The sequence below is a fragment of the Equus asinus genome, chromosome 16 (assembly GCF_041296235.1).
Source record: "Equus asinus isolate D_3611 breed Donkey chromosome 16, EquAss-T2T_v2, whole genome shotgun sequence".
NCBI classification, from domain to species: domain Eukaryota; kingdom Metazoa; phylum Chordata; class Mammalia; order Perissodactyla; family Equidae; genus Equus; species Equus asinus.
Genome location: NC_091805.1, coordinates 21,480,758 through 21,506,168, shown reverse-complemented (window position 1 = coordinate 21,506,168; position 25,411 = coordinate 21,480,758). Strand labels below are relative to the sequence as shown.

Below are 25,411 nucleotides of genomic sequence, written 5' to 3'. Positions count from 1 at the left end.
GCCTGGGTTATGGACTGTTTTCATTAAAGTTTCTGTCCTCTACTGAAGTGACATGTACAATAACCTAGTGATTAAAATGATAAATGACTCAACTGGACCCTCCTCACAGTGATCGGGTGATGGAGACCCTTAGGTTTTGAATTCTTGTGAAAATAAAGCATTATTATTTAAATCACAAACTTAGCTTCAGATTCCTTCTCGTGCTTCCTACAATGCCTGGTGTTCAACACATGTTTTTTAAACAGATTACTTTCAATGCAAAGATTTTTCTCTACTGAAGATAAAAAAAGCAATCATTGTCTTATTTTTGTGGGTTACTTCCCTGCTCTATCCCAAGCACCTAGAACAGTTCCTGGCACAAAGTAGGCACTCAAGAAATCCCATCCGAATGATGGAATGCATAAGCTAGATTGTTCCCAATGATTCTGGACAGTCTCTAAAAATAATGAAAGCTGCACACTCAGATATTAGGTAAATATTTCTTTATTAAATGATTAATTCCATAAATAAATTCTTTTCACTGAATATAAAATTAAAATCATTTACAAATTATTCCAGTATTACATTTCCCCTCCCTCCCCAAAAGCTACATTTTGATAAATAAAAACATTCAGTCTTAAAACACCTGATTTCTGTTTGCAGTTCAGAGCCAGATAGCTGCCTCTCATGGACACTCACAGAGTGTCACCTTCAGGAAGGGCTGGAACCCTTCCCCATTTACTTCTGTCAAAGGAGGAAGGCTGTAGCTGTCTAGCTAATCTGATTATCCTTTACACTTGCAGAACCTAAAGGAAAAAGGCCTAGAGAAAAATACACTTACCAAATAATTTACAAACAGAAAACAGAACGTCATCAACAGCACAAGCTCCAAAATGAAGCAGTAACGTGTGCTCCAATATTATGAAGCAAAGTATTCTCCAATTGCGGCTGTGTTAGTGTCCATCTGCACCAGCACACCTGGCAGTTTCGAAATACATCAATACTACTCGAGAATGAGCAATGCATCCCTTCTACAATGAGTCCCTTCACCCCTGCCGCCCCCACCCATGTCTCCGTGATTCTGGCACTCTTCTCCCCATCCGTCCACCCTTGTGCTGGAAACCCAGGTGGCATTTAGTCCCTAAATTTGTGGATGTCGTTGAACAGCCGGTAGAAGGGAAACGCTGCCTCGTTGGCATGCGGGCAGTTGTAGTTGCACTTGCAGGACTGGATCATCATGACGTTCTTGGAAAACATCTCCCCATCTTCGCAGCGGAACCGCATCTTCACAGTCCTGGTCTGCAGGGGTGTGCAGCATCTGCCGTCCACGCAGGAGCCGCAGTATTTGGGCCGGTATTTCTTCACACTTGAACATCCAGCGTAAGTAAACTTGACTGGTTCGGGGGATTTCTTGGTCTTGCTGCATTTCTTGCCCTTCTGTAAGAAAGAGGAGAGAAGGAAAGTTAGGGACGAGGCTTCCTTCTTGGAAGAGCAGTGCACATCTCACCCAGCTGCCAGGGAACAGCCTACACGCCCCTCAGGAACTTACTTTCAGGCTGCTGTACACCGGCTGTCCACAAGGCCGCACTTCACAAATCCGGGTTTCTTTCACCAGGCGGCATTCAGGGTTGTCATTGGTAACCCGCGTGGAGATACCAGTTCCACAGGTCTTTGAGCACTGGGACCACGAAGTTGTTTGAACAATACATTTCTGGCCGTGTAAAGAAGGGTTGTATAGGATGCGAGGTTCCATTCCAAAAACTAGAGACAAACAAGAGGGGAGATTTCTCAGAGGCATCCTGACACACACAGATCCAAGAACTCATTTCTGTAAAGATTCAAACTAGGAAAGTATTTCAGTACAATGTCTTATGGGCTTAGTCTCCACTTACCAGGGAGCCGCTTCAGGGAGCCGCCTTTTCCAACTGCAATTAATTCATTGTTTCTTGTTAACTCCACCTCTGAGGCATCCAATGGCAGCCCCTTGCCCAGGAGGTCGTCCCTGTCGTCCATGGGGTCCTTGGCACCATCCTCATCACAGACCCATTCCTCACAGCACTGCCCGGTAACTTTGACCAGCCGAGGGTTGGGACAGCCCAAGTTAGGGAGGGAGAGCTCTTGGGGACACAGAGGAATGCAGCCCACAGCGCCATCAATACATGTGCACTGATGTTTACAGTTGGGCTGGAAACTTTCCCCGTTCTGGTAGATTCTGGAGTTATATTCACAAGGTCTGCCCTCTGACTGAGCTGTAAAGAGCACCAAAAGAGAAAGAGAGAAGAGGCTAAGGTTAAGATTCTGAACTACACACGGCCTGAAACTCATACATATTTTCTGCTGTTAAATTCAATTTATGGTAAAGTTCCCTGCAATTCCCCGGAGACTCCAGACCAGAACAATAAGTTAGTCAGGAATCACTTTTCCGTATGCGCTTTTCGTTGGGCCCAGACACACTGAATTGCATTCCAGACTGCTGAAATCATGTGCCTTTCTGCCAAGCTACCAACAACAAAGCATCACCATACATGGTCTCAAAATTACTAAACTTCTGGACTACGGGGACTATTATTTTTTTAAAGGGGCCAAACCACAAGCATCTTACCTCTGCAGATCCCCTTCAGAGCGGTGGAGCTGGCGCCGAAATTGCATTCCAGCCCCTTGGTGTGGTCGCAGGGCTGCGTTTTGCTGCAGTCCTCGTTGAGCTGCTTGGCGCAGACCTTACAGCAGCCGCAGCCGTCCCGGACCAGCCCGACTCCCGGGGCGCACTTGGGCGCCTCCAGGGGACAGTGGCAGGCGGCGGGGCAGGTGGAGAGCGCCTGGAGGGAGAGAAGACACGCGTGAGACTCGGCGCGGGGCGCAGGAGAGGCGCAGGGGAAGGGACTGGGGGTCGCGGACCCTGTCGGCAGGGGGTCTCTGATTCCGTCTAGCCTGGCCACTCCGGGCGGCTGCGCGCGCCAGGAGGCCCGCGACACGTCTTCAGGGGCTTAAGGAAAGAGCTCCCCCGAAACGCCGCCGGACTTTTTAGTTTCTTTTCTGCCGTGGTCAATCTACGGGAAGGGGAAGGGGCTGGGAGAGCGGACGGGGAAGCGGTGGCCAAAGAACTCACCAGCCTGGCCAAGTGGAGCAGGGTGACGGCGAAGGCGAGCGTCCTGGCGGTGCGGGAGCTCATTGTGGCGCGCAGGAGGAGCCCGGGCGAGCGCGGAAGCGAAGACGCCAACACACCGGGGCGCAGCAAGAGGGCCGGCGCGGCGGGCTCGGGGCGGCGGGTGCGCTGGGCCGGTTGGCAGAGCGGCGAGGGCCGGGGCGGGAGCGGACTCGGCGTCCTTCTCTCGAGATCCTTCGCAGGAGGCGCGGAGGGCGCGGGTGCTGCTCGGGGGCGCTCTCGCTCGCGGTCTGCCCAAGCGCCCAGAGCCCGCCTTTTATACGGGCCAGCTGCTGCGCCGCGTGTTGCAGTGACGTCGGCTCTGTCTGCGCGTTCCAGAATTCTCAAACATCTCAGGAATGCTGGTTGGCGCGGGCTGCTGCCAAGCGCCTCCCCTGGCTCCGTTGCACCTTTTTTTTTTTTTTTTTTCCTGGTCCTGGACGCGTCAAGAAAACAATCTCCCGTTTTTTCCACTTTAAATAACGACTTCTATTGGCGTGCTGGTGGTGATGGTGGTGGAAGGGACGAGGGGGGCGAGTTCAGAACTTTGCTTGGACTGGGAGGGTGGGAGGACCTGGTTGGGACGAACAAAAGTCGTTTTGTTTGGTGATGCCGAGTTGACCGGGCAGCCTTGGAAGCCCTCACCCGGGAAGGCAGCGAGCTGTTTGCTTGTTTACAGCGAAGGTGAGACTCAAGTTATCTATTGAGAGAGGCGAACGGGGAGGGGGACTGTGCCTGCAGCCAGGAATCTATTTGTGGACTTCATAGAGGCATGCTCGGATCAAGTCCCAAAGCTTTGGCATGGTGTTTATTAGCCAAGTTGTGTATTGCAAATTAATACCCGCAGTGGCGTTTATGAATGAGAACGAGAAAAAAAATCAACTTCCCCCATGTTTGGCAGCTTCCCAATCAGAGGTCTTCCCCCTTCGGCCCCCCCTCCCCTTTTTGGTGTGTCGTACTTGTTTGTTTTTGGAGGTTCCCACTTTGTTCCAGCCCACTGCCTGGGTTGGAAGTCCGGGAGGAAACGAACGCAGGGAGTTCTCCGGGAGGCTGGCTTACACTTCCTACGGATGCGGGAGACGGGGTAAGCCCATCCAGCATCCCTCCGCGGGCGGGAGGCGATGATAACTAAGCAGCCAGCCAGAAGCGGAGGGGACCACCATGGAAAGATTTGTACTGAGGTCATCACCTGCATATACTGCAAGGCCAAACCAGATTCCAACACCGCTGTACCCAATGGATCTCCGGAAAAGGCAGACTTCTTAAAGCTGAAAGTTTTGTGCGAGTTTTAGCTCCTTTCCTTGGGACCATTTAGAAGCCTCCCATTTCAAGTGAATTGCAATGCTTTTCTCTCCCAGTACAGAGAAATAAGGTTTGGGACGTAATATTCTGTAATAAAAATGTTGGCAGATTTTAAGATCCTATTCTACCTGCAACATACTCAGCAGAAGACTCTATGAGGCAATTCATTTTAATGTCATCAGTCATCATCAGTATCGTTTTGATAGTGTGCTGATAAATTTTCCCTCAAGGTTTCAAAAACTATCTTCTTGTGTAATTTTAATAAAAACATACACAAGTAATTATGGGAGTCTCCCTTTTACTTGTGCTCCAGGACTCCTTGTCCTTTTTAATGTTCAGGGCTGTTCAGTCTTCATAATTTAAGTCTTACTTAAGAAGGCCTTTAGTGCCGACTTTTCTGTGAATGACCGATAAGCACAGTGAGAAGCTATTGCAGTGAAAACATTCTCCAGTGAGGAGAACTGTGGCAGGAAAGAGTTAAGTTTCATTCATTCCAAAGTGCCCTTTCATAAGTCTAAGAGGCTTTTGCTTGGGGGAGTAGGATCTCAAAGGCTTTGTTGGAGGGATGTGGGGTGGGGGGTTTACCTCTCAAGACGATAGATCGTCAGGTATTATGCCAAAAAAGTGAGGAAAGTCTGGGCCCTATATCTTACCCAAGCCAATCCATCAATTGCTATTTAGGAAACGTTCTTTTCCTGTATTAGAGTTTCATTATTGTTTCCTTCTTAATGAAGTGATGGGGGGGCGAGGTGAGTATGCGCAGTACTGGGTGGGAGGAGGTGATGGAGAGAGAATGGAGAGGAGCGTTCCTGGCTTCTGTTGTGGCGTCTTTTCTATTTGACTTCATGGTTGTAAGTATTTCCAGATGGTGAATCAGACACCAGACGTAACAATATTTCCATATTTGGGTATAGCAGTAGCCTGCGTTTTTAACATTTTTCTGCCTCTGTTATCCAACCACAAAGCATTCTTGACAGCTTCAAATGTTGTTAAATATAGACTTAACTTCTGTTCCCAGAGCAGGAAATTCTTTGGAATTCCTTGTTTTTCACGCAACCTGTCTATCATGATTTAAAATAAAATTACAATGAATGATCCAACTGGCCCGTGTATATACCTTGTTCTTTTATTGAAGGGGTGGGGGCTGCGCAAAGAGATTCAGCCTGCTGCACAGCATTCAAACACACGCCATTCCAGAGATTCCTTTAAAAATCAGATTAAAGTTTTCTAACAAGGGTGTGTGGGTTCGTTTCTGGACTTCAACTGGGAATCTTCGAGGATGAGTTTGCCCCAGAGGAGAAACTTAGAGAACCTTACCGTCAGCTGCCCATTTAAAGCAAGGGGTGTGTTGTGGGAGGGGGCTGGGAGCTGGAGTAAACAGGGCCAGGAGGTGGGGGAGCCGGAGAGGCTGGAGTAACCTATGTGCACAGCCTTTCCGTATACTATGTCCTGGTGCGCCTGCTAGTAAAGGACAGCACCAAGCGAGAGGAAGAGCAGCTCCTCATGTCCTGCTCAAGGACGGTCCAGAAACCCCAGCCGTCCCCTCGCCTTCTCGCCTCCTCTGCTGAGAGCCGCAGATCAGTTCACCTTGACAGATTGGAAGGGAAATGTGCAAATGTTTATGGGTAAGTGTCTTCGGGTGCTAATTCTGCATGGCTCCTTTGCTCTTTTTCCTCCCTCCCTCCCAATACGGGTGCCCCACGAGGGAATAACGGCCGCCTTGTTTCTTTGGGCTGCAAGGCACGGAGAAGGGGCTGCTTGTCTCCTGCAGCTTTGGGCTGAGCGGTGGGGACGTCTCTCACCCACTGCTGCCAGGGAATTTTAGGTCACCAAAAGAAGGGTTCACTGTCTGGCAGCAACTGAGAACAATAATCGCCCTAAACCTGGCGACTCCGGTTTCCTAGCCCCAGACCAGTGGTTCTCAAATTCTGGCACGTCTCAGAATCACCTGGAGGGCTGGTTAAAAGACTGACTCGCTGGGCCCCACCTCAGCATTTCCTATTAGTTACGTTTCTAACAGGTCCCGAGGTGATGCTGATGCTGCGGGTTCGGGGAATCACACCCTGAGAAACAGTCTTGGACGACAGGAGCGCCTGTAATGGCTGTGTGTGTGCGTGCGTGTGTCTTCATAGTCAGGTACTCGCCTGCACACCCAGTCTCACAACTCCGCTTTTTATAGCCACCTTAATGAACAGAAAAATCTACGGTGACTGCGAAAGGTCAGCTTTAAGGTGGCGGCCCCATGCCATCCTCTTCCCCTCCACCCTGCCCCCACCCCGTGTGTTGGAGTGATCTTGGAGGGAGCCAGAGGAAGCCGGGAGGGAGGGCGGCGGGAAGTGGGTGGCAGACGCATCGGGAGGGCCTCGGCTGCCCCCAGGACCCCTGCGGGACAGGGAGCAGGGTTGGCGCGGCCGGGGGCTGGAGCTGCGGGGCGCGCGCGGCCGCCTGCTACCCGCCGCCCCCTGCCGGCTGCCCGGCCCGCGCGCCCCCAGTCGCCGCGGTTGCCAGGACTCGAGGTTTCCGGCGGCGCGCGGCGCAGGACGTTTCCAGCCCCAGCCCATATTTGGTGAAAGTCTTTCAAGACTCCGTCATCCAGCTCTGGGGGGCGGTGGCGGCGGCGGCCCCAGGAGCGGGCCGGCGACCGCGCGGCCGCCGCGTTGCTGCGCAGTGCCCGCGCCCGGGCCTCGGGCCGCCGGGCCCCGGTTGTGGCGGGCGTGCGGGCACGCGGGCGCGGGGAGCCCGCCGCAGCCCAGCCCCAGCCCGCACCCCGGCCGGCGCCGAGGCCCGCCCCGCGCTGCGTGGGAGGTTGGCGGGGAGAGCAGCACGGCCGATTGTGTCACTTTTCCCGTCCACCCCACTGTTGACTCGTCCTCCCAGCGGGGCAGCGAGTTGGCGCGCTGTGCCAGACTTAGAGGGTACGCCCAGGCGCGGGGGTGTGGGCTTGTGTGTCAGAGGGTGGCGTTTGCTCAGACATCGAGCCCACCCGAGAGCGGGGACATGGAATTGACTCTGGGGAGAAGTCCCAAAGGGTCTGGGTCCCCCTATCCCTAGAAGCGAGAGAGGCTGGAGCTCGCTCTCTGTTTCTCTCGCTCTCCCACAGCCCCTTCCTCTCTCCCTCGTCGGTGAGTTCCCTGCGGGGGCGCGCGGGGAGGGAGGTGCCCTGGAGAGGAAGCCCTAGCTCTGCCGTCCGCTTGCCTGTAGCCTTCGGTCAGCTGCTCCTCCTCTCTAGACCTTGTATCTTTCATCAGTAAATTGGGAAAGGACCAGCAGGTAGTAGAACTGGGGCAGCCCCTTTCAGGGCTAAATCTCATGCCATCCTCTCCCAGTAGTGACAGAAGCAAACACTTATATAGGGCTCCCTCTGTGTCAGGCACTGTTTGGAATGCTTGCTCTATATTGACTCATTTAATTCTCGGATGCTCCGTTGAGGCAGATCCTCTTGTTAACACCATCTTCTATCCAAACGAGGAAAAGGAGGCACAGAAGATGACTAGCAAAGGGCACTCACCTAGCAGGTAGCAGAACTGGATCCAGCCGCTTTGGTTCCCACAGGCCTTGCCCTTAACCACTGTGTTACACTGTCTCTTCCCATCTCTAACTTCAGATGCTCAGGCCTGTTCCCTCTCCTGGAACTTTACCTTTATTTAACTCTATCACAACTTACCCATATTCCAGGATAAATGCATCAGAGAGAAAAATAGTTGATAAGTTAACTGAAGCTGTGCTAACCTTTAAGAATTGCCTAATGCACCGGCTCTTGGGGAGGGGAGGAGAGGGGGTGCTGCATTTTAACAGAAAAAATCTTAATGCAGGTAAGTTTATATGGTGGACGTTAAGGCACCTTGGCAGGCTGGTTTGGGAGATATCTGGGACCCTTGGGGTTCTTCTGACACCTCACAAGCCACATTGATCCGGCAGTCCCTACCTCTGGAGTGAGCCTGGTGGGAACTGCATTTGTCACTGAGATAAAGTTTTCAGTATCACTTACTTGATGGTTCATCAGTCTGAGTGTTCCTCATGGGCTGACTATGCTTTTAACCTGTTTTTTCCAACTATATGTTATGAGTATAATTACCTATGTCTCCAACGGCAAATTGTTTATCCTCTCTGAACCCCAGATTTATTCAAAGCTCATGATGCGTCATGTGGTAGGCACCAGAGGTATAAAAAAGAGGACTTTAACATTGATCTTCCCCTGGAGGACTCTGCAGTCTGTTGCTGAAGTGGGTATAACATGCTGTGTGGATACTTCCTGCTGGAGAGTGAGGATGGAACTAATCTGCGTTTGAAAGGATGGGCAAGAGTCTGATACAGGGAAGGACGTTTGAGACAGAGGGAACAGAGCCTCGACCATGCATGCTGAGGGTCCATCTAGTGTGGCTGGACCATAAGATTCCTTTGGGGAGCTGGCAAGAGAGGTCAGCAGGGACCTTCTGTGAGTGGCCTTGCCTGTGGTAGCACTGGGACTCGGCCTAAAGGCAGTGGTGAGCTATGAGGGTTCACAGGGATGAGCCAAGTAACAAAGTGCCATTTCAAGGATTAATGCTAGCTGACCGTTGGCCTCAGCATTAGGGAACTATGGGGATACTATGGACCAATTATGGGGTGCTGAGTGGTTGGGAGGTAAAAATGTAGGTCCAGTGTTTGCCTATTTTCTCATCTTTTTAAAGAGATACTAGAGATCTGGATTTTTATGTGAAGTCTTTTATTTATTTGTTTATTTATTTATTTATTTATTGCTGAGTTAGCATCTGTGGCCAATCTTCCTCTAGTTTGTATGTGGGCTGCTGCCACATGTCCACTGAGGGGTGGTATAGGTCCTCACCCGGGAACTGAACCCAGGCCACCAAAGCAGAGTTGGCCAAACTTAACCACTAGGCAACCAGGGCTGACCCTGAAGTCTTTAAATTTTTTAAATATTGGCAATTAAGTAAATAATGTTAAAATGTCGTCTGAATTAGTCTTAGGAAAACCAAAGAAGACAATGTCTGGGGGCTGCCAGTTGTGACCTCTGGACTGAACGTCTCTAAGAGCCTGTCCTACTCCAGTGTTCTGTTACCCCTAGCCACTCATGAAATATTGGGGGCTAGTACTGTGGGTACCATTTAATTGTCAGGTTGACCAGACTTTCATTTGTTTAAGAATCAGGGCTGCCACTTGACTCAGGTGTAGGAGTTTATACTTTATCAACAATATTGGAATAAGTATCTTTTTCTTATTTTCTGCTTTACTCACTCCCCAAACACTACTCAGTATCCCTCTTACTTCTCCCCCTGAATTTATATTGTAAGCAGCTAACATTGCCTTGGCAGCATGATAGGAAACACTTTTTTTTAGGGCATCCGTGTTTAGTGGGAACTATATCTGTTTATTTCCTCGACCTGGCATGTCTCCAAGGAAGCCAGGCATTTCTAACCCCCTTACCTTCCAGAACTTCTCGTTTTGTGATAACACAGAAACATTTCATTGGAATAGACTGGAAGGCACCTCTCCCACTCCACCCTGCAATCCATCTTCTAGACGTGATTGAGCAATACGAAATATATTATATAATTATAAGTCACTATCAAATGGGGGTGGCTCCAGATTCCATCTCTTGTGTTTTATTTCCAGAGATACCTGTCTCTCAATTGCCCACTTAGAACCACACATAGCACGTTTAGAATTTAGGAAGGATTTGATTTGGGCACAGTACATCAGCACACAGATAGATCCTACGGAGAGACTGAAGACATTTTTTCGTGCCAGCTTCGTCAGGTCTGAGGATTAGTGCAAAGGAGGATTCTGGCAGTTGGGGTGATTATGCAAAATAAGACAAAGACATGTTTCCATGCTTAGCAGGATGCTTGGCTCATAGTAAGTGCTTAATAAATTACAATTACTCTGACTGCTAAGCACCACCATTACCTTCACTTTTACTAAATTAGCATAGAACGAGCTAGCCTTATTCTCTAGAGAATATTCTCTATTCTTTAGACTAGATGAACTCTAGTTATAAAATCATTTGAGAAATGGTATATAGATGATGTGATTTTAAGATCCATCCAGCCCAGGATTCTTGCTTACACTGGGGCCCCCAGGACCATCTAAGAAATCTACAGGCAGCAGTGAGCCACGTGAGATATCACCTTGGTTTCCTCATCTATAAGACAATGGGGTTGCCCCAGCTCAGGGGTCATGCACTCAAGTGCCCCAGGGATCAACCGGGTACAGAACGCCATGCCTTAGGATTAATGCCAGCTGACACTTGGCCTCCGTGTTGGGGAGCCATGAGGATGGTTGTATCTACTGGGCCTGGATTTTTCCAACCAAAGACTAGGCAGTTAGTATATATAGATGAGTTAGTGATCTCATCTAATGTTTGTAAACAACCTTGTAGGGTGAGTATTTTATTTCCATTTAAAAGATAAGAACACTGAGGCTTAGCTAGAGTCAGTAATTGCTGCAAGGGCACAGAGCTGTTAAGGTGGAACAGAGTTTCTGTCTCCAAAGGCCATTCTTTTGAGGGAAGATGTGGTATTTGCCCTTCATTAAATCTGCCTTAAAGTTTAGGAACTGGCTCCCAACTTCTTGACTTCCTCTTAAATACATTTTTAAATGTGTCTTGAGCTTATTAGTGTTTTCAGTAGCTGTGGACACCGAGTTCTTCCTGAGAGTCTGGTAATGAACAAGTTAAACCATAAAAAAGGGTTCCCTCCTCAAGAACCCTTGCCCGAGCTTGTTCCTATCTCCTCTGAAGAAAACGAGATGTGTCAGAGCAGAGGAGGAACTCAGAGATTAAGAGAAACTTCTACGGTTACTTAGTCATCACCAGCAATTTTGTTACCTGAGGCAGATGGAGCTGCCGCCTCCCGGAACCTGTGGTCACTCTCATAACAGAGTCACTAAGCACAGAGGCCTCCAGACACCCACCAAGTACACCATGTTTGCGCCTTAGGCAAGGTGTCCCTGAGCCTCAGATGCTGGAGTAGGGGTGAGGTGCCCAGGGTTACGGCAATAAATAAAAAGCATAGTGTAATTTGAGGCTAGTCCCAGGCATTTCTTCAAAATCTTTTACCCTCTCTCCTCCAATTAGGTTTTAGCTTTCAAAATAAAAGCAAAAGAAAAGCCATTTTCAAATTTTTTTAACTTTTATGATCTACTCTCGGGCCAGCCTGGTGGTGGTGGTGTAGTGGTTAAGTTCTGGCGCTCTGCTTCAGCCGACCAGGGCTGGCAGGTTCAGATCCCAGGTGCAGACTTACGCCACTTGTCAAGCCATGCCGACACAGCATCCCACATACAAAATAGGTGAAGATCGGCACAGATGTTAGCTCAGGGCCGACCGTCCTCACCAAAACATTTAAATAATTACATAAATAAAACTTTTAAGATCTACTCTCTTAGCAACTTTCAAATATACAATACAGTATTATTAACTGCAGTCACCGTGCTGTACATCACGTCCCCAAGGCTTAGTTATTTTACAACTGGAAGTTTGTACCTTTTGATCACCTAAACAGTCAATTCTTAAAGGATGAAGACAATATGTGTTCAAGGCTTGAAATTTCTAAGGCTCTGGGAAATGCTGCTTGGGAATTATCAAGTGTAGAATGCGTACTGAAGCCTTGCAGATCCAGAAGACAGATGGTTCAGTTCAGTCCCGTAAATATGGTTTGTATGACAGGCTTCATGCTAGGTGGTGATGCAAAGAGAAATAACATCTAGACTTTGCCATAGTGGCTCTCACAGCCCACGGGAAATGCAGATACTTAAACAAATACTATAATACAGTGATTGATGCTCTGGATGCAGTGCAGTCAAGTTCCTTTGAGAATACAGATCAGGGACGTCTAACTTCGAGTCTCAGACTTTAAAGACGTGATCTTGTTTGATTTACGTATTTTGATGGATGGGAGGGGTCAGGCACAATTATTCCCTATCATACAGATTCCTTTTGAAGCTGGCGATTGCAGGGAACATGTGCATCTTCGTGAGACATTAGAAAACACCTGAAAGTGAGGACCCTAGGGTGAGCCTTTAAAAATGCATCAATTAAACGTTTTGAGTGCTGTTGGAAATTATCCCTATAGATCCTTCTTTCTGAGGGGGGCGGGAAGAGAACTGACATGAGCCAAATGCCTTAAAGGTTATCTCACTTAATGTTCAACAGAATCCTCTAAGATCAACATTTTAACATCTTTCTAAGCTTACGAAATAGGGCTTCAGAGAAGTTAAGCAACTTGTCCAAGATCAGACAGTTAGAATGTGACCAAACAAGGATTCCTTTTTTTTCCTAAAGATTGGCACCTGAGCTAACATCTATTGCCAATCTTTTTTGTTTTCTTCTCCCCAAAGCCCCTCAGTACATAGTTGTATATTCTAGTTGCAGGTCCTTCTGGTTGTGCTGTGTGGGACGCTGCCTCTGCACGGCTTGATGAGCGGTGCTAGGTCCATGCCCAGGATCTGAACCAGCTAAACCCTGGGCGGCTGAAGCAGAGCGCGTGAACTTAACCACTCAGCCACGGGGACAGTGGTTAAGGACTCTACTCCCCAAACAAGGATTCTAATCCTGGCCTACCTAACTCAAAGCCAGTGCCCTTTCTGCATTTCTGCTACATCATCCTGACTCCCTGAGTTTCCACTCCCTTTGTGAGTGTTCACTCTTTTTCCATTTTCTTTTCTTGTTACCACCTTGCCTCTAGAGAGCCAGGCCTTTAACATTTTCTTAGCTCTTGCAGATCCATTGATGCTAAAGTCTTTGAGCCACTGGTGAGTCTAAGTTCTAAAAGGAGGTACAAATTAAAGTGAATAGGATCATTACCATCATGTCGACGTCGTCATCATCATTATAATCGGAGAACAGGCATGGTGACATTAAATCTGCACTGACATTTGCTTCCTTGCTAGGCACCGTATAGAATGATTTAGATATTGGTGATTTCTGTTTTCTAGGGACAGATGACAGTTTCCAGAGGTCCAGAGTTTAATTAGAAATAGTGAAGGAAGTATGATTTGGGGATTTTGTGTTAGAAAGACAGATGGGAAGTGCTATGGCAGCCTAAGGCTGTGCTGGAGTACTAAGGTGTAACCTGAGAGGCTGCTGCAAGAAGGAAGTTACATGACTATAGGAAGGGGGTTTGGACAAGAGCACTGGGGAGTGTGTGTGTGTGTGCGCGCGCACGCTCATGTGTTGGGGGAGGTAAGGATGGGAGGGATGGAATAAGAAGAACATAGTGAATTATGACATTCCTGTGGATTTGTTGTCTTTTCTTGTTGCCACAACTAATCTGGACTCCATTTACCTTTCTTTCCTCTGGGTTTCCTGCACTGTCAAGGTCGTTGCTCTGCTATTTTGCATAGAGAAGTCCTTGAGTCTCAGTCCAGGAAAGGTAACCAGAAAAGGTCTACTCTCATAGCTGGGCCATACTGCAAACACAATTTCCAAGGACTTGCAACCCTGAAAGCTGGGACCAGGAAAAGAGGTAGAAGATGAGGGTGGGAGTGGGAACAAACTTAGGGAAGACATCTGAAGTGACATAAAGTGAGAACTGAGACAATTTCCACTTGAAGTCACCTCTCCATTTATTAGTCATTAACCATCTGGAACAAAATGCAGTTAATTTAGCACCATGTTGGAAAGCTTATAACACGAACCATATCCTAGGGCCAAGCATCCAGGTTTTGATCCTTTATAAACACCTCTTTTGGAACACAATTTGGTGTCAGTACATAGGAACTAAGAAGAGCGCCAAGTTGTGAGTCATCGCTCTGTGCTTTCTTCCAGAACACCGTGGGAAAAGGATGGGCAGACTGATTCAGATAAAACCTGGTCCCACCCAAACTCTCACTAACTGCTGGAAATAAATCCATTTTTAAAATGTTTGAAAAATCTGATTGAACTAAGAAAAGAGATAATAAGCCTCTGTTCCTTGATTTCAACTTGGATTTGAAGCCTCATCTTGTTTTCTGTTATCACCAGGCTATCACATTGGCTGTTACCTATAACCTTTTAGATTTCTAAAGGGCTTGAGCTTGCCATTTAAAGGACATTTATTAAATGATTACAGCAGGCTAGAGTTTGGTGATACAAAAATGACTAAGATGTGGTCCCTGACTTTGAGGACGATGCAGTCTGGCGTGATGAGAGCATGTGTAAATAATGTGTATGTGTAAATACTGTACAATAAGTCCCTTCATAAAGGTATAGGGTGCACGAACTGCTTCGGGATCCCTGTCTGAACATGGCCTCCATGCTAGGGGTGAGGGCTTCTCTTTGCACTGGACAGTGTTGCTCTTGGAGTTTTCAATGCTTTCTCTGCAAAGCTTGGAAGAACAAGCTATGTTTTTGTCTGCTTGGAGAGAAATTTAATTGTCTATGCCTAGGACGTCGTTATCAGCATAAGCCTTGAGGGTCCTCTAACAACATCTCATTAATAAGGGGTTGGGTATTTTTGTTTTGAATGCCTTTCTGCTTTCCTTTGGTAAGCAATCCAGGCTTCCTGATATTTATAGTCTTTTGGGTAAACTTATATCTTCTGGTGTTCTAATGATAGCTGGTAGATAAGTGAATTATATTCTTGGCCTTACCTAAAATGGTGCACGGTGAATCTCAAGATTTCTGTTGTATAGTTTTAAAGGTGAGCCTAGTTATTTGAAACCGTTTTCCTAGGCAGTGGATCACAATGGAAGAGGACAAGAAGGGACAGCATGTTGAGTAAAGGAACTGTACTCCAGGACTCCATTACATTTAGTGGTATTTTAGAGTATTGTTTGATTCCACCATTGTTTGTGCTGTGCCATCTGGTGTTATTTACTTTCTTCTGTTTGCTTTGGGCTTAGTTTTCCCTTATTTGTCAAGTTTTTCAATGTGGAAACTGAGGTCACTGATTTAAGATATTTTTTCTTTCTATTATAAACATTTTGTGCTATAGATTTCCCTCTAATCTTGCTTCAACTGCATCCCACAAATTTTTACATGTTGTGCTTTTGTTTTCATTCAGTTCAAAGGACTTTCTAATTTCCTTTTTGATTTCTTATTGACTCTTGGGTTATTTAAAAATGTGTTATTTAGGATCCAACATTTGGATGTTTTCCAGGCATCATTCTGTTATTTATTTCTAGTTTAATTTCTTTGTGGTCACAAAATAAACCATGCGTGACTTGAATTCTTCTAAATTTACTGAGACTTGTTTTATGGCATAGAATATGGTCTATCTTGAAAAGAATCGACCATATGTTGTGGATGGAGTGTTCTAGAAATGTCAGTTGGGGTAGTTGTGATAGTGTTGTTCAAGTGTTCTATATCCTCACTGATCTTTTTGTGTACCTAATCTTTAAATAATTGAAAAAGGAGTATTGAAATCTCCAATTACAATTAAAGATTTGTCTAGTTCTCCTTTTGTTCTGTCAGTTTTTTGCTTGATGTATTTTAAAAATCTGTTATTAGGTGCATAAACGTGTAGGATTGCTATATCCTCTTGATAAACTGACCACTCGATAATTATGAAATGACTTTCTGTGACAGTTAATTTTATGTGTCAGCTTGACTGAGCCATAGGGTGCCCAGCTATTCAATCAAACATTCTGGGTGTGTCTGTGAGGGTGTTTTTGGATGAGATCAGCATTTGAATTGGTAGACTGAGTAAAGTAGATTACCCTCTCCACTGCGAGTGGACCTCATCCACTCAGTTGAAGGCTTGAATAGAACAAAAGGCTGAGTAAGAGGGAATTCCTCCTGCCTGAATGCCTTCAAGCTAGGACATGAGTTTTTTCCTGCCTTTGGACTTGAACTGAAACATCTGCTCTTCCCAGCTCATAAGCCTGCGGACCTTTGGGCTGGAACTACATCATTGGCTCTCCTCCATCTCTAGGTTCCGTACTCACATGAGCCAATTCCTTATAATAAATAAATAAATAAATATGCACACACGCACACACATGCACACACACGTACACACATTCTATTGGTTCTGTTTCTCTGGAGAACTCCTACTAATATACCTTTTTTATCCCTAGTAATATTCTTTGCTCTGAAATCTACTCCCTACTCCAGCTTTCTTTTTGTTAGTGTTAGTGTGCTGTATTTTTTAATCTCTACTTTTAATCTATTCGTGTCTTTATATTTAAAGTGGCTTTCTTGTTTTGCTTGTTTATCCAATACGACAGTCTCTACTTTTTAATTGAGGCGTTTAGACCATTCACATTTAATGTGATTATTGATATAGTTAGGATTAATATATCCTCTTGCTATATTTCCCATCTATTTTTTATCCCTCTTTTCTACTTTTTCTTCCTTTTTTGGATTGAGTGTTTTTATAGTTATATTTTACTCCCTTTATTGGCTTATGAGCTGTAACTCTCTGTTGTTTTATTTCAGTGGTTGCTTTAGGGTTTATAGTATACATTTTAAATTTATCAGTTTACCTTCAAGTGATTTTGTATGGTTTCAAATATAGTATAAGAACCTTACAACAGTATGCATTCATTTTCCTCTTTTCTGCTTTTGTGCAATTTTTCCCACATATTCTACTTCTACATATGCTATAAACTCCATGATACAGTGTTAATATTTTGACTTTAAACAGTCACTTATCTTTTCAAAGATAAATAAAATACTGAAAAAAAGATATTTTATATTTACCCACGTTTATCATTTCTGGTGCTCTTCATTCCTTTGTTGAGATCCAGATTTACATTTGGTATAACTTTTGCTTGTTTCTGAAATGTTTAATGTTTCTTGTATAGATGTACTGGTGATTAATTCCTTCAGCTTTTGCATGTATGAAAAAATATTTGCTTCCTTTTCATTTTTTTAACTCTTTGGTTTGGAATAATATAGACGCACAAGAAGTTGCAGAAATAGTATACAGAGTCAGTGCCTTCACCCTTCACCCTTTGCCCAGCTTCCTCCAATGGTGGCATCTTATAACTGTAGTACAATATCAAAACCAGGAAATTGGCATGAGTACAATACTGTTAACTGGTTTACAGACTTATTCATATTTTACCAGTTGTTTCATGTACTTATTTGAGTATTTATTTCACCTTCATATTTGAAAGCTATTTTTATTGGATATTGGACTTCTTTGTTAGCAGTTTTTTCTTTCATTACTTTAAAGATATTGTTCCACTGTTCTGGCTTATGTTGTTTCTGATAAGAAGTTTGCTGACATTCTTATCTTTGATCTTCACCATGTAATGTATCTTTTCTGTGACTGCTTTTAAGAATTTTCTCTTTACCACCAGTTTTAAGCAATTTGATTGTGGTGTGCATTGGTGTAGTTTTCTTCACGTTTCTTGTGTTTGGGGTTCTTGGATCTGTGGGTTTATAATTTTCATCAAATTTGGAAAGAATTTTCAGCCATTATTTCTTCAAATATATTTTTGGTCTCAGCATACCCCCTCTCTGTACTTTGAAGTCTCCAATTACATGTGTATTAAAAATTTGAAGTTTTTACCAACTCACTGGAACTTTGTTCATTTTATTTTTAGTCTTTTTCTTTTCTCTATGTATTTATTCTGGATAATCTCTAATGCTATATCTTCAAGTTCATTAATCTTTTCTTTTATGATAGGTATATAATCTGCATTAATCAGATTTATTGTATTTTTCACATCAGACATTGTACTTTCAACTCTAGAAGCTTGATTTGAGTCTTTTAAAATATCTTCCCTGTTGCTGTGTAGCATGGTTAATCTTTCTATGACCTTGTTGAATATTCAGAATATAGTTATAATGACTCTTTTAATGTCCTTGTCTACTAACTCTATCATATGTATCATTTCTGGTCTGTTTTTATTGATTAATTTTTTTCTCCTCAGTATAGATCATATTTTCCTGTTCATTTGTATGCCTGGTAATTTTTGACTGGATGTCAGACATTGTGAATTTTACCTTCTTGGGTACTAGATATATTTATACTCCTAAAAATATTCTTAGATTTTGTTTGGAACATAGTTAAGTTACTTGGAAATAGGTTAATCCTTTCACGTCTTGTTTTTAAGCTTTGTCAGGAACCAGAGCAGCATTTACTCTAGGACTAATTTGTCCCCACCACTCAAGCAACCCCTTTCTGAGTACTCCAGCTGATGTCTCATGATTTATGAAGTTTTTCACTCTGGCTGGTGGGAACATAAACTATTCTCAGTTCTGTATGTGTTCCAAGAATTGTTCCCTCTGCTTCTTTTAGGCAGTTCTTTTCCCAGCCTCGGGTAGTTTCCTCACCTGAACGCACTGATCACTACCTAGGTGAAGGCATGAGGGCCGTCCTTTTCAGATCTCTGAGACTTTCTCTCTGGGCAGCTCTTCCATGTACAGTACTCTGCCCTGTTGTCTCTAGACACTTTGCCTTCCCCTAAACACCTAGCTCTGCCTGGTCAACTTAGGGAGACTACTGGACTCTGCCTAGATATTCTTTTAAGCAGGAAGCTGAGGCAATTGTAGGTCTCATCTCTTTTATCTCCTCACTCTAAGCAATCACTGTCTTGTGCTGTTTGATGTCCTATGTCTACAAATATTGTTTCGTATATTTTGTCCAGTTTTATTATTTGTTTCAAGAAGGAAGGTAAATCTGGTTACTGTTTCTCCATTTTGGCTAAAATGGAAATCCTGCAATTGGAATTTTTCGGAAGAAACTTTACCGGTTCTCTAGGGCTGATTTAACAAAGTGTCACAGACTGGGTGGATTAAAACAACAGAAATTTATTCTCTCAGAGTTCTAGAGGCCACAAGTCCAAAATTAAGGGGTCAGCAGGACCACGCTACCTCCAAAGATTCTAGGAAAGAATCCTTCCTTGCCTCTTTTAACTTCTGGTGATTGGCTGCAATCCTTGGTGTTCCGTGGCTTATAGATGCATCACTTTAATCTCTGCTTCTGTTTTCATATAGCTGTCTCCCCTGTGTGCCTGTGTGTCTGTATCTAAATTTCCTCTTCTTATAAGGCACCAGTCATTGGCTTAGGGTCCATCCAAATCCAGTGTAATCTCATTTTAACTTGATTACATCTGTGTCTTAGTTCAGGCTGCTATAACAGAATACCACACACTGGGTGTCTTAAAAGACAAACATGTATTTCTAACAGTTCTGAAAGCCGAGAAGTCCAAGAGCAAGGTGCCAATAGACCCAGTGTCTGGTGAGAGCACTCTTCCTGGTTTGCAGAAGACCATTTTCACTGTGTCTTCAGAGCAAAGACAGCAGAAGGGTGATCATCTCTCTCATCTCTCTTCTTATAAGGGCACTAATCCCATTCATAATGACCCCACCCTCATGACCCAATTACCTTCCAAAGGCTCCACTTCCAAATATCATCACATTGACAATTTAGGCTTCCACATATGAATTTTGGGGGGATGTGCAAACATTCAGCCCATAGCAATCTGCAAACACCCTATTTTCAAATAAGTTAACATTCACAGGTACTAAGCGTTAGTATTTCAACGTATCTTTTGGGGGATACAATTCAACCATAACAATAACTTTTATTCTCCTTCTTGATTAAAGAATATTTTGAATAGAACAAAGATGATCTTTATGGTAAACTATTAAAATACTCTGCATTGTTACTTTATCTTTAGACGTCCTCAAGTGTTTATGACAGTTGTAGTAGTTTCTAAATCAACGCCATGTTTCTCTTTTCTTAAATATGATTTGTTAATACAATGAAATTATTGCCTTAAAACTTCTCATTTTTGCTGGGTTTTTTTGTTTGTTTAAAATAAATCCATTGTGTATTTTTTGGCCTCCTGTTTCACCCTGGACCAGAGGGATTATTAGGGATTAGAAGGGGTTCAAACTGGGAAATTGTAGTAATGAGCTGTTGTGATTCTATCTCAAAAGTAGCTTCTTGCCTGAGGGTTAAAATATGTAGTCAATTAAATCTTCATTATTGGAGGGATTAGAAGGAGTTCTGTCAAATAGGCTGACCCTTGGTTCCATTTACAACTTCTTTTTAAAGGAAAGTCAGAAAGGAATCACTCAGCTACTCATCTGATCTCCAGCAACGTTCAGCTCCATGAGCTAACATCACCAATGGGAGAAGCATGGTCAAAGTAAGAACAGGAGTCATACGAGTCTACACTGTAAACTGACTTTTGTTAGGGTGATAATAGTTCATCAGGCCCATGGAAAAACAGGCTTTCTTCAGTGGACGGAAATTCTGAGATCTCCATCATTATACTTAATATGTTATACTGTTTTAATTGTCTGTTTATGTGACTTTCTCCCCCCAGAAGCCTTGAGAGAACAAATATCCTGGTACTTAACATTGTGTAATATACTAGGTTCTCACTAAATATCTGTGCAGAGATGACAGTAGGAAATGAGGAAGGAATTCACTCAGACGAATGAATGAGGTCAGAGAAGTTTAGCATCATGTCTACGGCAACACTGGTAGTTAGTGATAGGGTAGAACTAAAACTGGCTCTCCTGGTTCTCAAGTAGTTTTCTTTACAACATCTTCTATGTTTATTATCTCTTTGAATCTCAGTTCTCTTTCCATATTTTACTAATTTTTATGAATAATAATAGCTAGCAGTCTTATAGCACTCACTATCTTCTGGGTATTTTTCTAAGTGCTTTCAATATATTAAGTCATTTGATCCTTATTACAACTCCATAAGGTAGGTGCTATTATCCTTACATTACAGGAAATTAAAGTACAGAGATTTTAAGTAATATGCTCAAGACCACATGTCTAGTAAGTGGTAAAGCTGAGACTGGAACCCGGGCAGTCAGGTACCAGAGCTTATGCATAAACCACTGTGATACACTCCCTGAAGTAGAGTCACATTATCTTTTTGTTAAAGTTGTGTGAGGAAAAGTAAACTAATATTTAATAATATAGAGCAGCATGATATAGATTTTATTGCACAAAGAACATATATTTTTAAAAATTTAAGTTGATTTTATGTTCAAGATGCTCATTAATTTATTTTCCACTGAAAGATACAGAATCAGTAGAAAAAATAACACGGTTTATAAACTAATATTACTGAGAGGTAAATTAAATATTTCTTGGAAAACACACTTTGATAGTAGCCTGACAGGGTTTTTATAAACAACAACCAATAAGTCAGAATGGATTCCTCATTTCTCAACGGGGGTTAAGCCTTATTGTTTTTCTTCCTTTCTGTATAGTTCTAATGTGAAAGTCATTCTAGTGCTATTCATTTTCTTTTATTGATTGCTCTAGGGTTTGCAATATGCATTGTTAAACTTATCACTGTCTTTCTTCAAATAATGTTACACTGCTTTGTGCATAATGTAAAAACCTCACAAGATATATTTTCATTTTCCCTCTCTGACCCTTTGTGCTATTGTATCATGCATTTTACTTCTATAAATGTTTTAGACTCCACAATGCCTGGTAATTATTTTTGCTTCAAACAATTATCTTTTAAAGAAATTTTCAAATGAGAAGAAAAGTATTTTACATTTACTCACATATTTGTCATTTCTGACACATTATTCCTTTCTGTAGATCCAAATTTCCGTCTGATACAATTTTCCTTTTGTTAGAGAAACTTCTTCGAACATTTCTTTTTTTTCGTTTAAGGGTTGGCACCTAGGCTAACAACTGTTGCCAATCTTTTTTTTTCCTGCTTTATTTCCCAACCCCTCCCCCAGAGTACATAGTTGTATATCTTAGCTGCAGGTCCTTCTAGTTGTGGGATGTTGAACATTTCTTGCAGTTCATGTCTACTGATGGTAAGTTCTCTCTGCTTTTGTTTATATAAAACAGTTTTTATTTTGCCTTAATTTTTGAAATATTTTTGCTGGATTTGGAATTATAGGTTGATAGGCTCCCTACCCTCCCCCACACCCCCATGGCCATTTCAGCACTTTAAAGATGTTGTCCCATTGTCTTTTGGCTTTCATGTTTCTGAAAAGAAGTCAGCTGTCATTCTTATCTTTGTTGCTTTATAGGTAATAAGTTTTTTTCCTCTGGCCGCTTTTAATATTTCCTCTTTATCATCGGTTTTCAGTAATTTGATAATCATATGCTTTGTTGTCAATTATTTTTTGATTTTATCCTGCTCGGGACTCATTGAGATCCTTGGATCTGTGGGTTTATAGTTTTCATCAAATTTGGGAAATTTCTCACCATAATTTCTTCATGTACTTTTCTGTCCTCTATTCCTCTCCTTCTGGGACTTCAATTTCACATGTGTTAGACTGCTGTTATTCCACAAGCCACAAAGGCTCTGTCCATTTTTTTTAGTCTTTTTTCTCTCTGTGTTTCATTTTGGATATATTCCAAATTTCTATGCCCTCAAATTCGCTAATTTTTTCTTCTGCAGTGTCTTATTTGCTGTTCACCTCATCCAATGAAATTTTTATTTCAGGCATTATAGTCTTCATCCCTAGACCTTTTATTTGATTCTTTTAAAAATATCTTCCACTCCTCTTCTCATTATATGTGTTTTACTTTAAATACTTGTACAAAGCTATGATAGCTTTTTTTATGTTGTTATCTTTTAGTGTAATTATCTCTGTCATTTCTAGGTCTGTTTCTATTGATTAATTTTTCTCCTGATTCTGGATCATGTTTTCCTGCTTCTTAGCATGCCTAGTATTTTTTTATTGGAAGCTGAGTATTGTAAATATTACATTGTAGAATTTCTGGATTCGTTGTGTTTCTTTAAATAGTGTGGGACTTTATTTTGGCAATTAGTTAAGTTACATGCTGATCAGTTTGACCCATTCAAGACCTTATGCTTTTCTGGGGCAGATCTAGACTAGCCTTCACTCAAGAGATAGTTCAGCCTTACTATGAAGATGAGACTCTACTTGTGTCTCTACTGAATGACCTAGAATGTCACTGAGGTGTCTCTACTAGTCAAAGTCAAAAGGCAGGGATGCAATATAAAATAAGATGGTCAAGGATGGCTTCACTGAGGTGACAGTTTACACATAAACGCTTGTCTTTTGCCTTTTATTACTGGAGCAATGGCTGTAAATTCTTTTAATAATATTGATACATAATGTCAAACTGCTTTCCAGAAGGTCCTAACATTTTATACCTCCACTAACAGCTTAGGAGAATGCCTCCTTCACAATATCCTTGCTAGCACTGAGTATTATGTTTAATAAATTACAGTGTAATCTGTTGGAAGGAATATCATGCAGCCATTAAGAATCATGTTTTTTTGAAAACTAATGACTTGGGGTAAATCTCTCAAAACAGTGTTGATTGAATAAAAGCAGGAGAAAAAATTCCATATACATCAAGATTTTACTTTCACATAAAATCGTATATGTATGTTTGTTAATAGCATTTATCTGTGGATAATGGGATTGTGAGTGATTTTTATATTCTCATTATTTTCTTTTTAGTGTAACTTTTATACTAAAAACTACTTTAAGATATGAGGTACCTGATAAATGAGTATATAGAAAAGAAAGGGCTTTGTTCAGAACGTAGAAATACCTGCGGGCAAGAACATCTTCAGACGTAGAAACCATGTACCCAACTATACCTGGAGTCACATTTTTCAGTCACTGTATTCTTCAGGGATCCTCTGAAAATGGAGCTGTCTGAGTCATCCAAAGGAATGTCCTGACAGCACCTCCCACCTAATTGAGAATTTGCAAAAGTTGCATAGCTAGTCAACCTGTATCCATGGAAGGGAAGCAACTATCTGCCTTGGATTGGTTTTATTTGTTTGGACTAATTTGACCCATATGCATTTTCTTTGGCTCAGTTTTATACCTTAACACTGAATGTATTGGTTTGCTAGGACTGCCATAACAAAAAATCACAGATCAAGTGGCTTAAACAATAGAAATTTATTCTCTCACATTTCTGGAGGCTAGAAGTCCAAGATCAATGTGTTGGCATGGTTAGTTTCTTATGAGGCCTCTCTCCTTGGCTAACAGATGGCCTTCTCCCTGTGTGTTCATTTGGTCTTCCCTCTGTACATATCTGTGTCCAAATGTTTTCTTCTTATAAGGATGCCAAACATACTAGATTAAGGCCCTCCCTAATGACATCATTTTAACTTAATTACCACGTTAAGGATCCTATCTCTAAATACAGTCACATTAGGAGGTACTGGGGGTTAGGACTTCAACATACGCATTTTGAGGGAACACAATTCAGCTCATAATACTGAGTGAGTTTAGCTCTTCTCTTCAAACTTCTCATGGGTGTAGCAGAGGCAGACAACTCGTTTCTTTGCAAGCATGAGCTCTAGATCCAAAAGTAGCTGATGTTGGATTCTGGCTCCCGCACTTAAGAGCTGTTTGACCTAGAGCAAGATATCTAGCCTTTCTGTACTTCAGCATTCTCATCTCTCAAATGGGAGCAATGCAAGCACGTATCTCATAGGTTCATTGTAAGCATTCAATGGTTTAATTTATGCAGATCTTGTAGAACGGTGCTTGTCACAAAGCTATACACTAAGCACCCAGTAAAGGTTAGCTGTTATTGTATATCAAATTATCTCATTGATGCAGCTGTTTGTTTAACATTGTGCTCGATACGGGAAATGTAGTGATGAACACAAAGCATAGTCTCTGTCTTCGCTAAGGAGGAATTTTCTCCTGGATCTATGTGTTGTTGTTATTTCTGATGAGGAAATTTTTGTTCTCCTTTTAAAAATTGTGTGTGTGTAGAAATACTTTTCTAAGGGATACTGAGCAGTCAAAGCATGCCTGTTCTCTCTGCCCTTCCCTCATTGCAGGCACTGACCCTTATATATGGTTTATAGATTTAGGGAGAAGTAAAATCTGAAAAAGAAACCTGAAGTGATAAATCCTATATCTTCTTTATGGTTATGTCTCCCCTTTCTCTACCTCTTAAACAATACACACACACACACACACATACACACACACATATATCCCTTTAGCTGTGCCGGACGCATTTTGTAAATCCACGTGCCCAGATTCTGCACCTAGACAACGCTGTCTTGTGAGGTTGTGGTATCAACTACATTAAGCAGTCCTTCTAGAATGCTTTGATGACTAAAAATATGGATGATGTATCTGTCCTTTGTACACCAGCGCTC

The 25,411-nt window shown here is 43.0% G+C and overlaps 1 protein-coding gene and 1 long non-coding RNA gene across 2 annotated transcripts in view; one reads left to right on the top strand and one right to left on the bottom strand.

The window, feature by feature from the left end:
- Positions 1-467: 467 nt before the first annotated feature.
- On the bottom strand, positions 468-4,700 carry CCN1 (cellular communication network factor 1). The gene is made up of 5 exons (XM_014830112.3): positions 3,086-4,700; positions 2,582-2,795; positions 1,872-2,228; positions 1,529-1,740; positions 468-1,416 (listed from the first exon to the last, which is right to left on the bottom strand). The coding sequence occupies exons 1-5, from the start codon at positions 3,146-3,148 to the stop codon at positions 1,114-1,116; spliced, it is 1,149 nt and encodes a 382-aa protein (XP_014685598.1). The 5' UTR covers positions 3,149-4,700; the 3' UTR covers positions 468-1,113.
- Positions 4,701-7,376: 2,676 nt separating this feature from the next.
- Positions 7,377-25,411, top strand: part of LOC123277661 (uncharacterized) — a 64,981-nt gene continuing 46,946 nt past the window's right edge. The window contains exon 1 of the long non-coding RNA XR_011494832.1: positions 7,377-7,545. This is a non-coding gene — a long non-coding RNA (uncharacterized lncRNA). The remainder of the gene's footprint in view (positions 7,546-25,411) is intronic.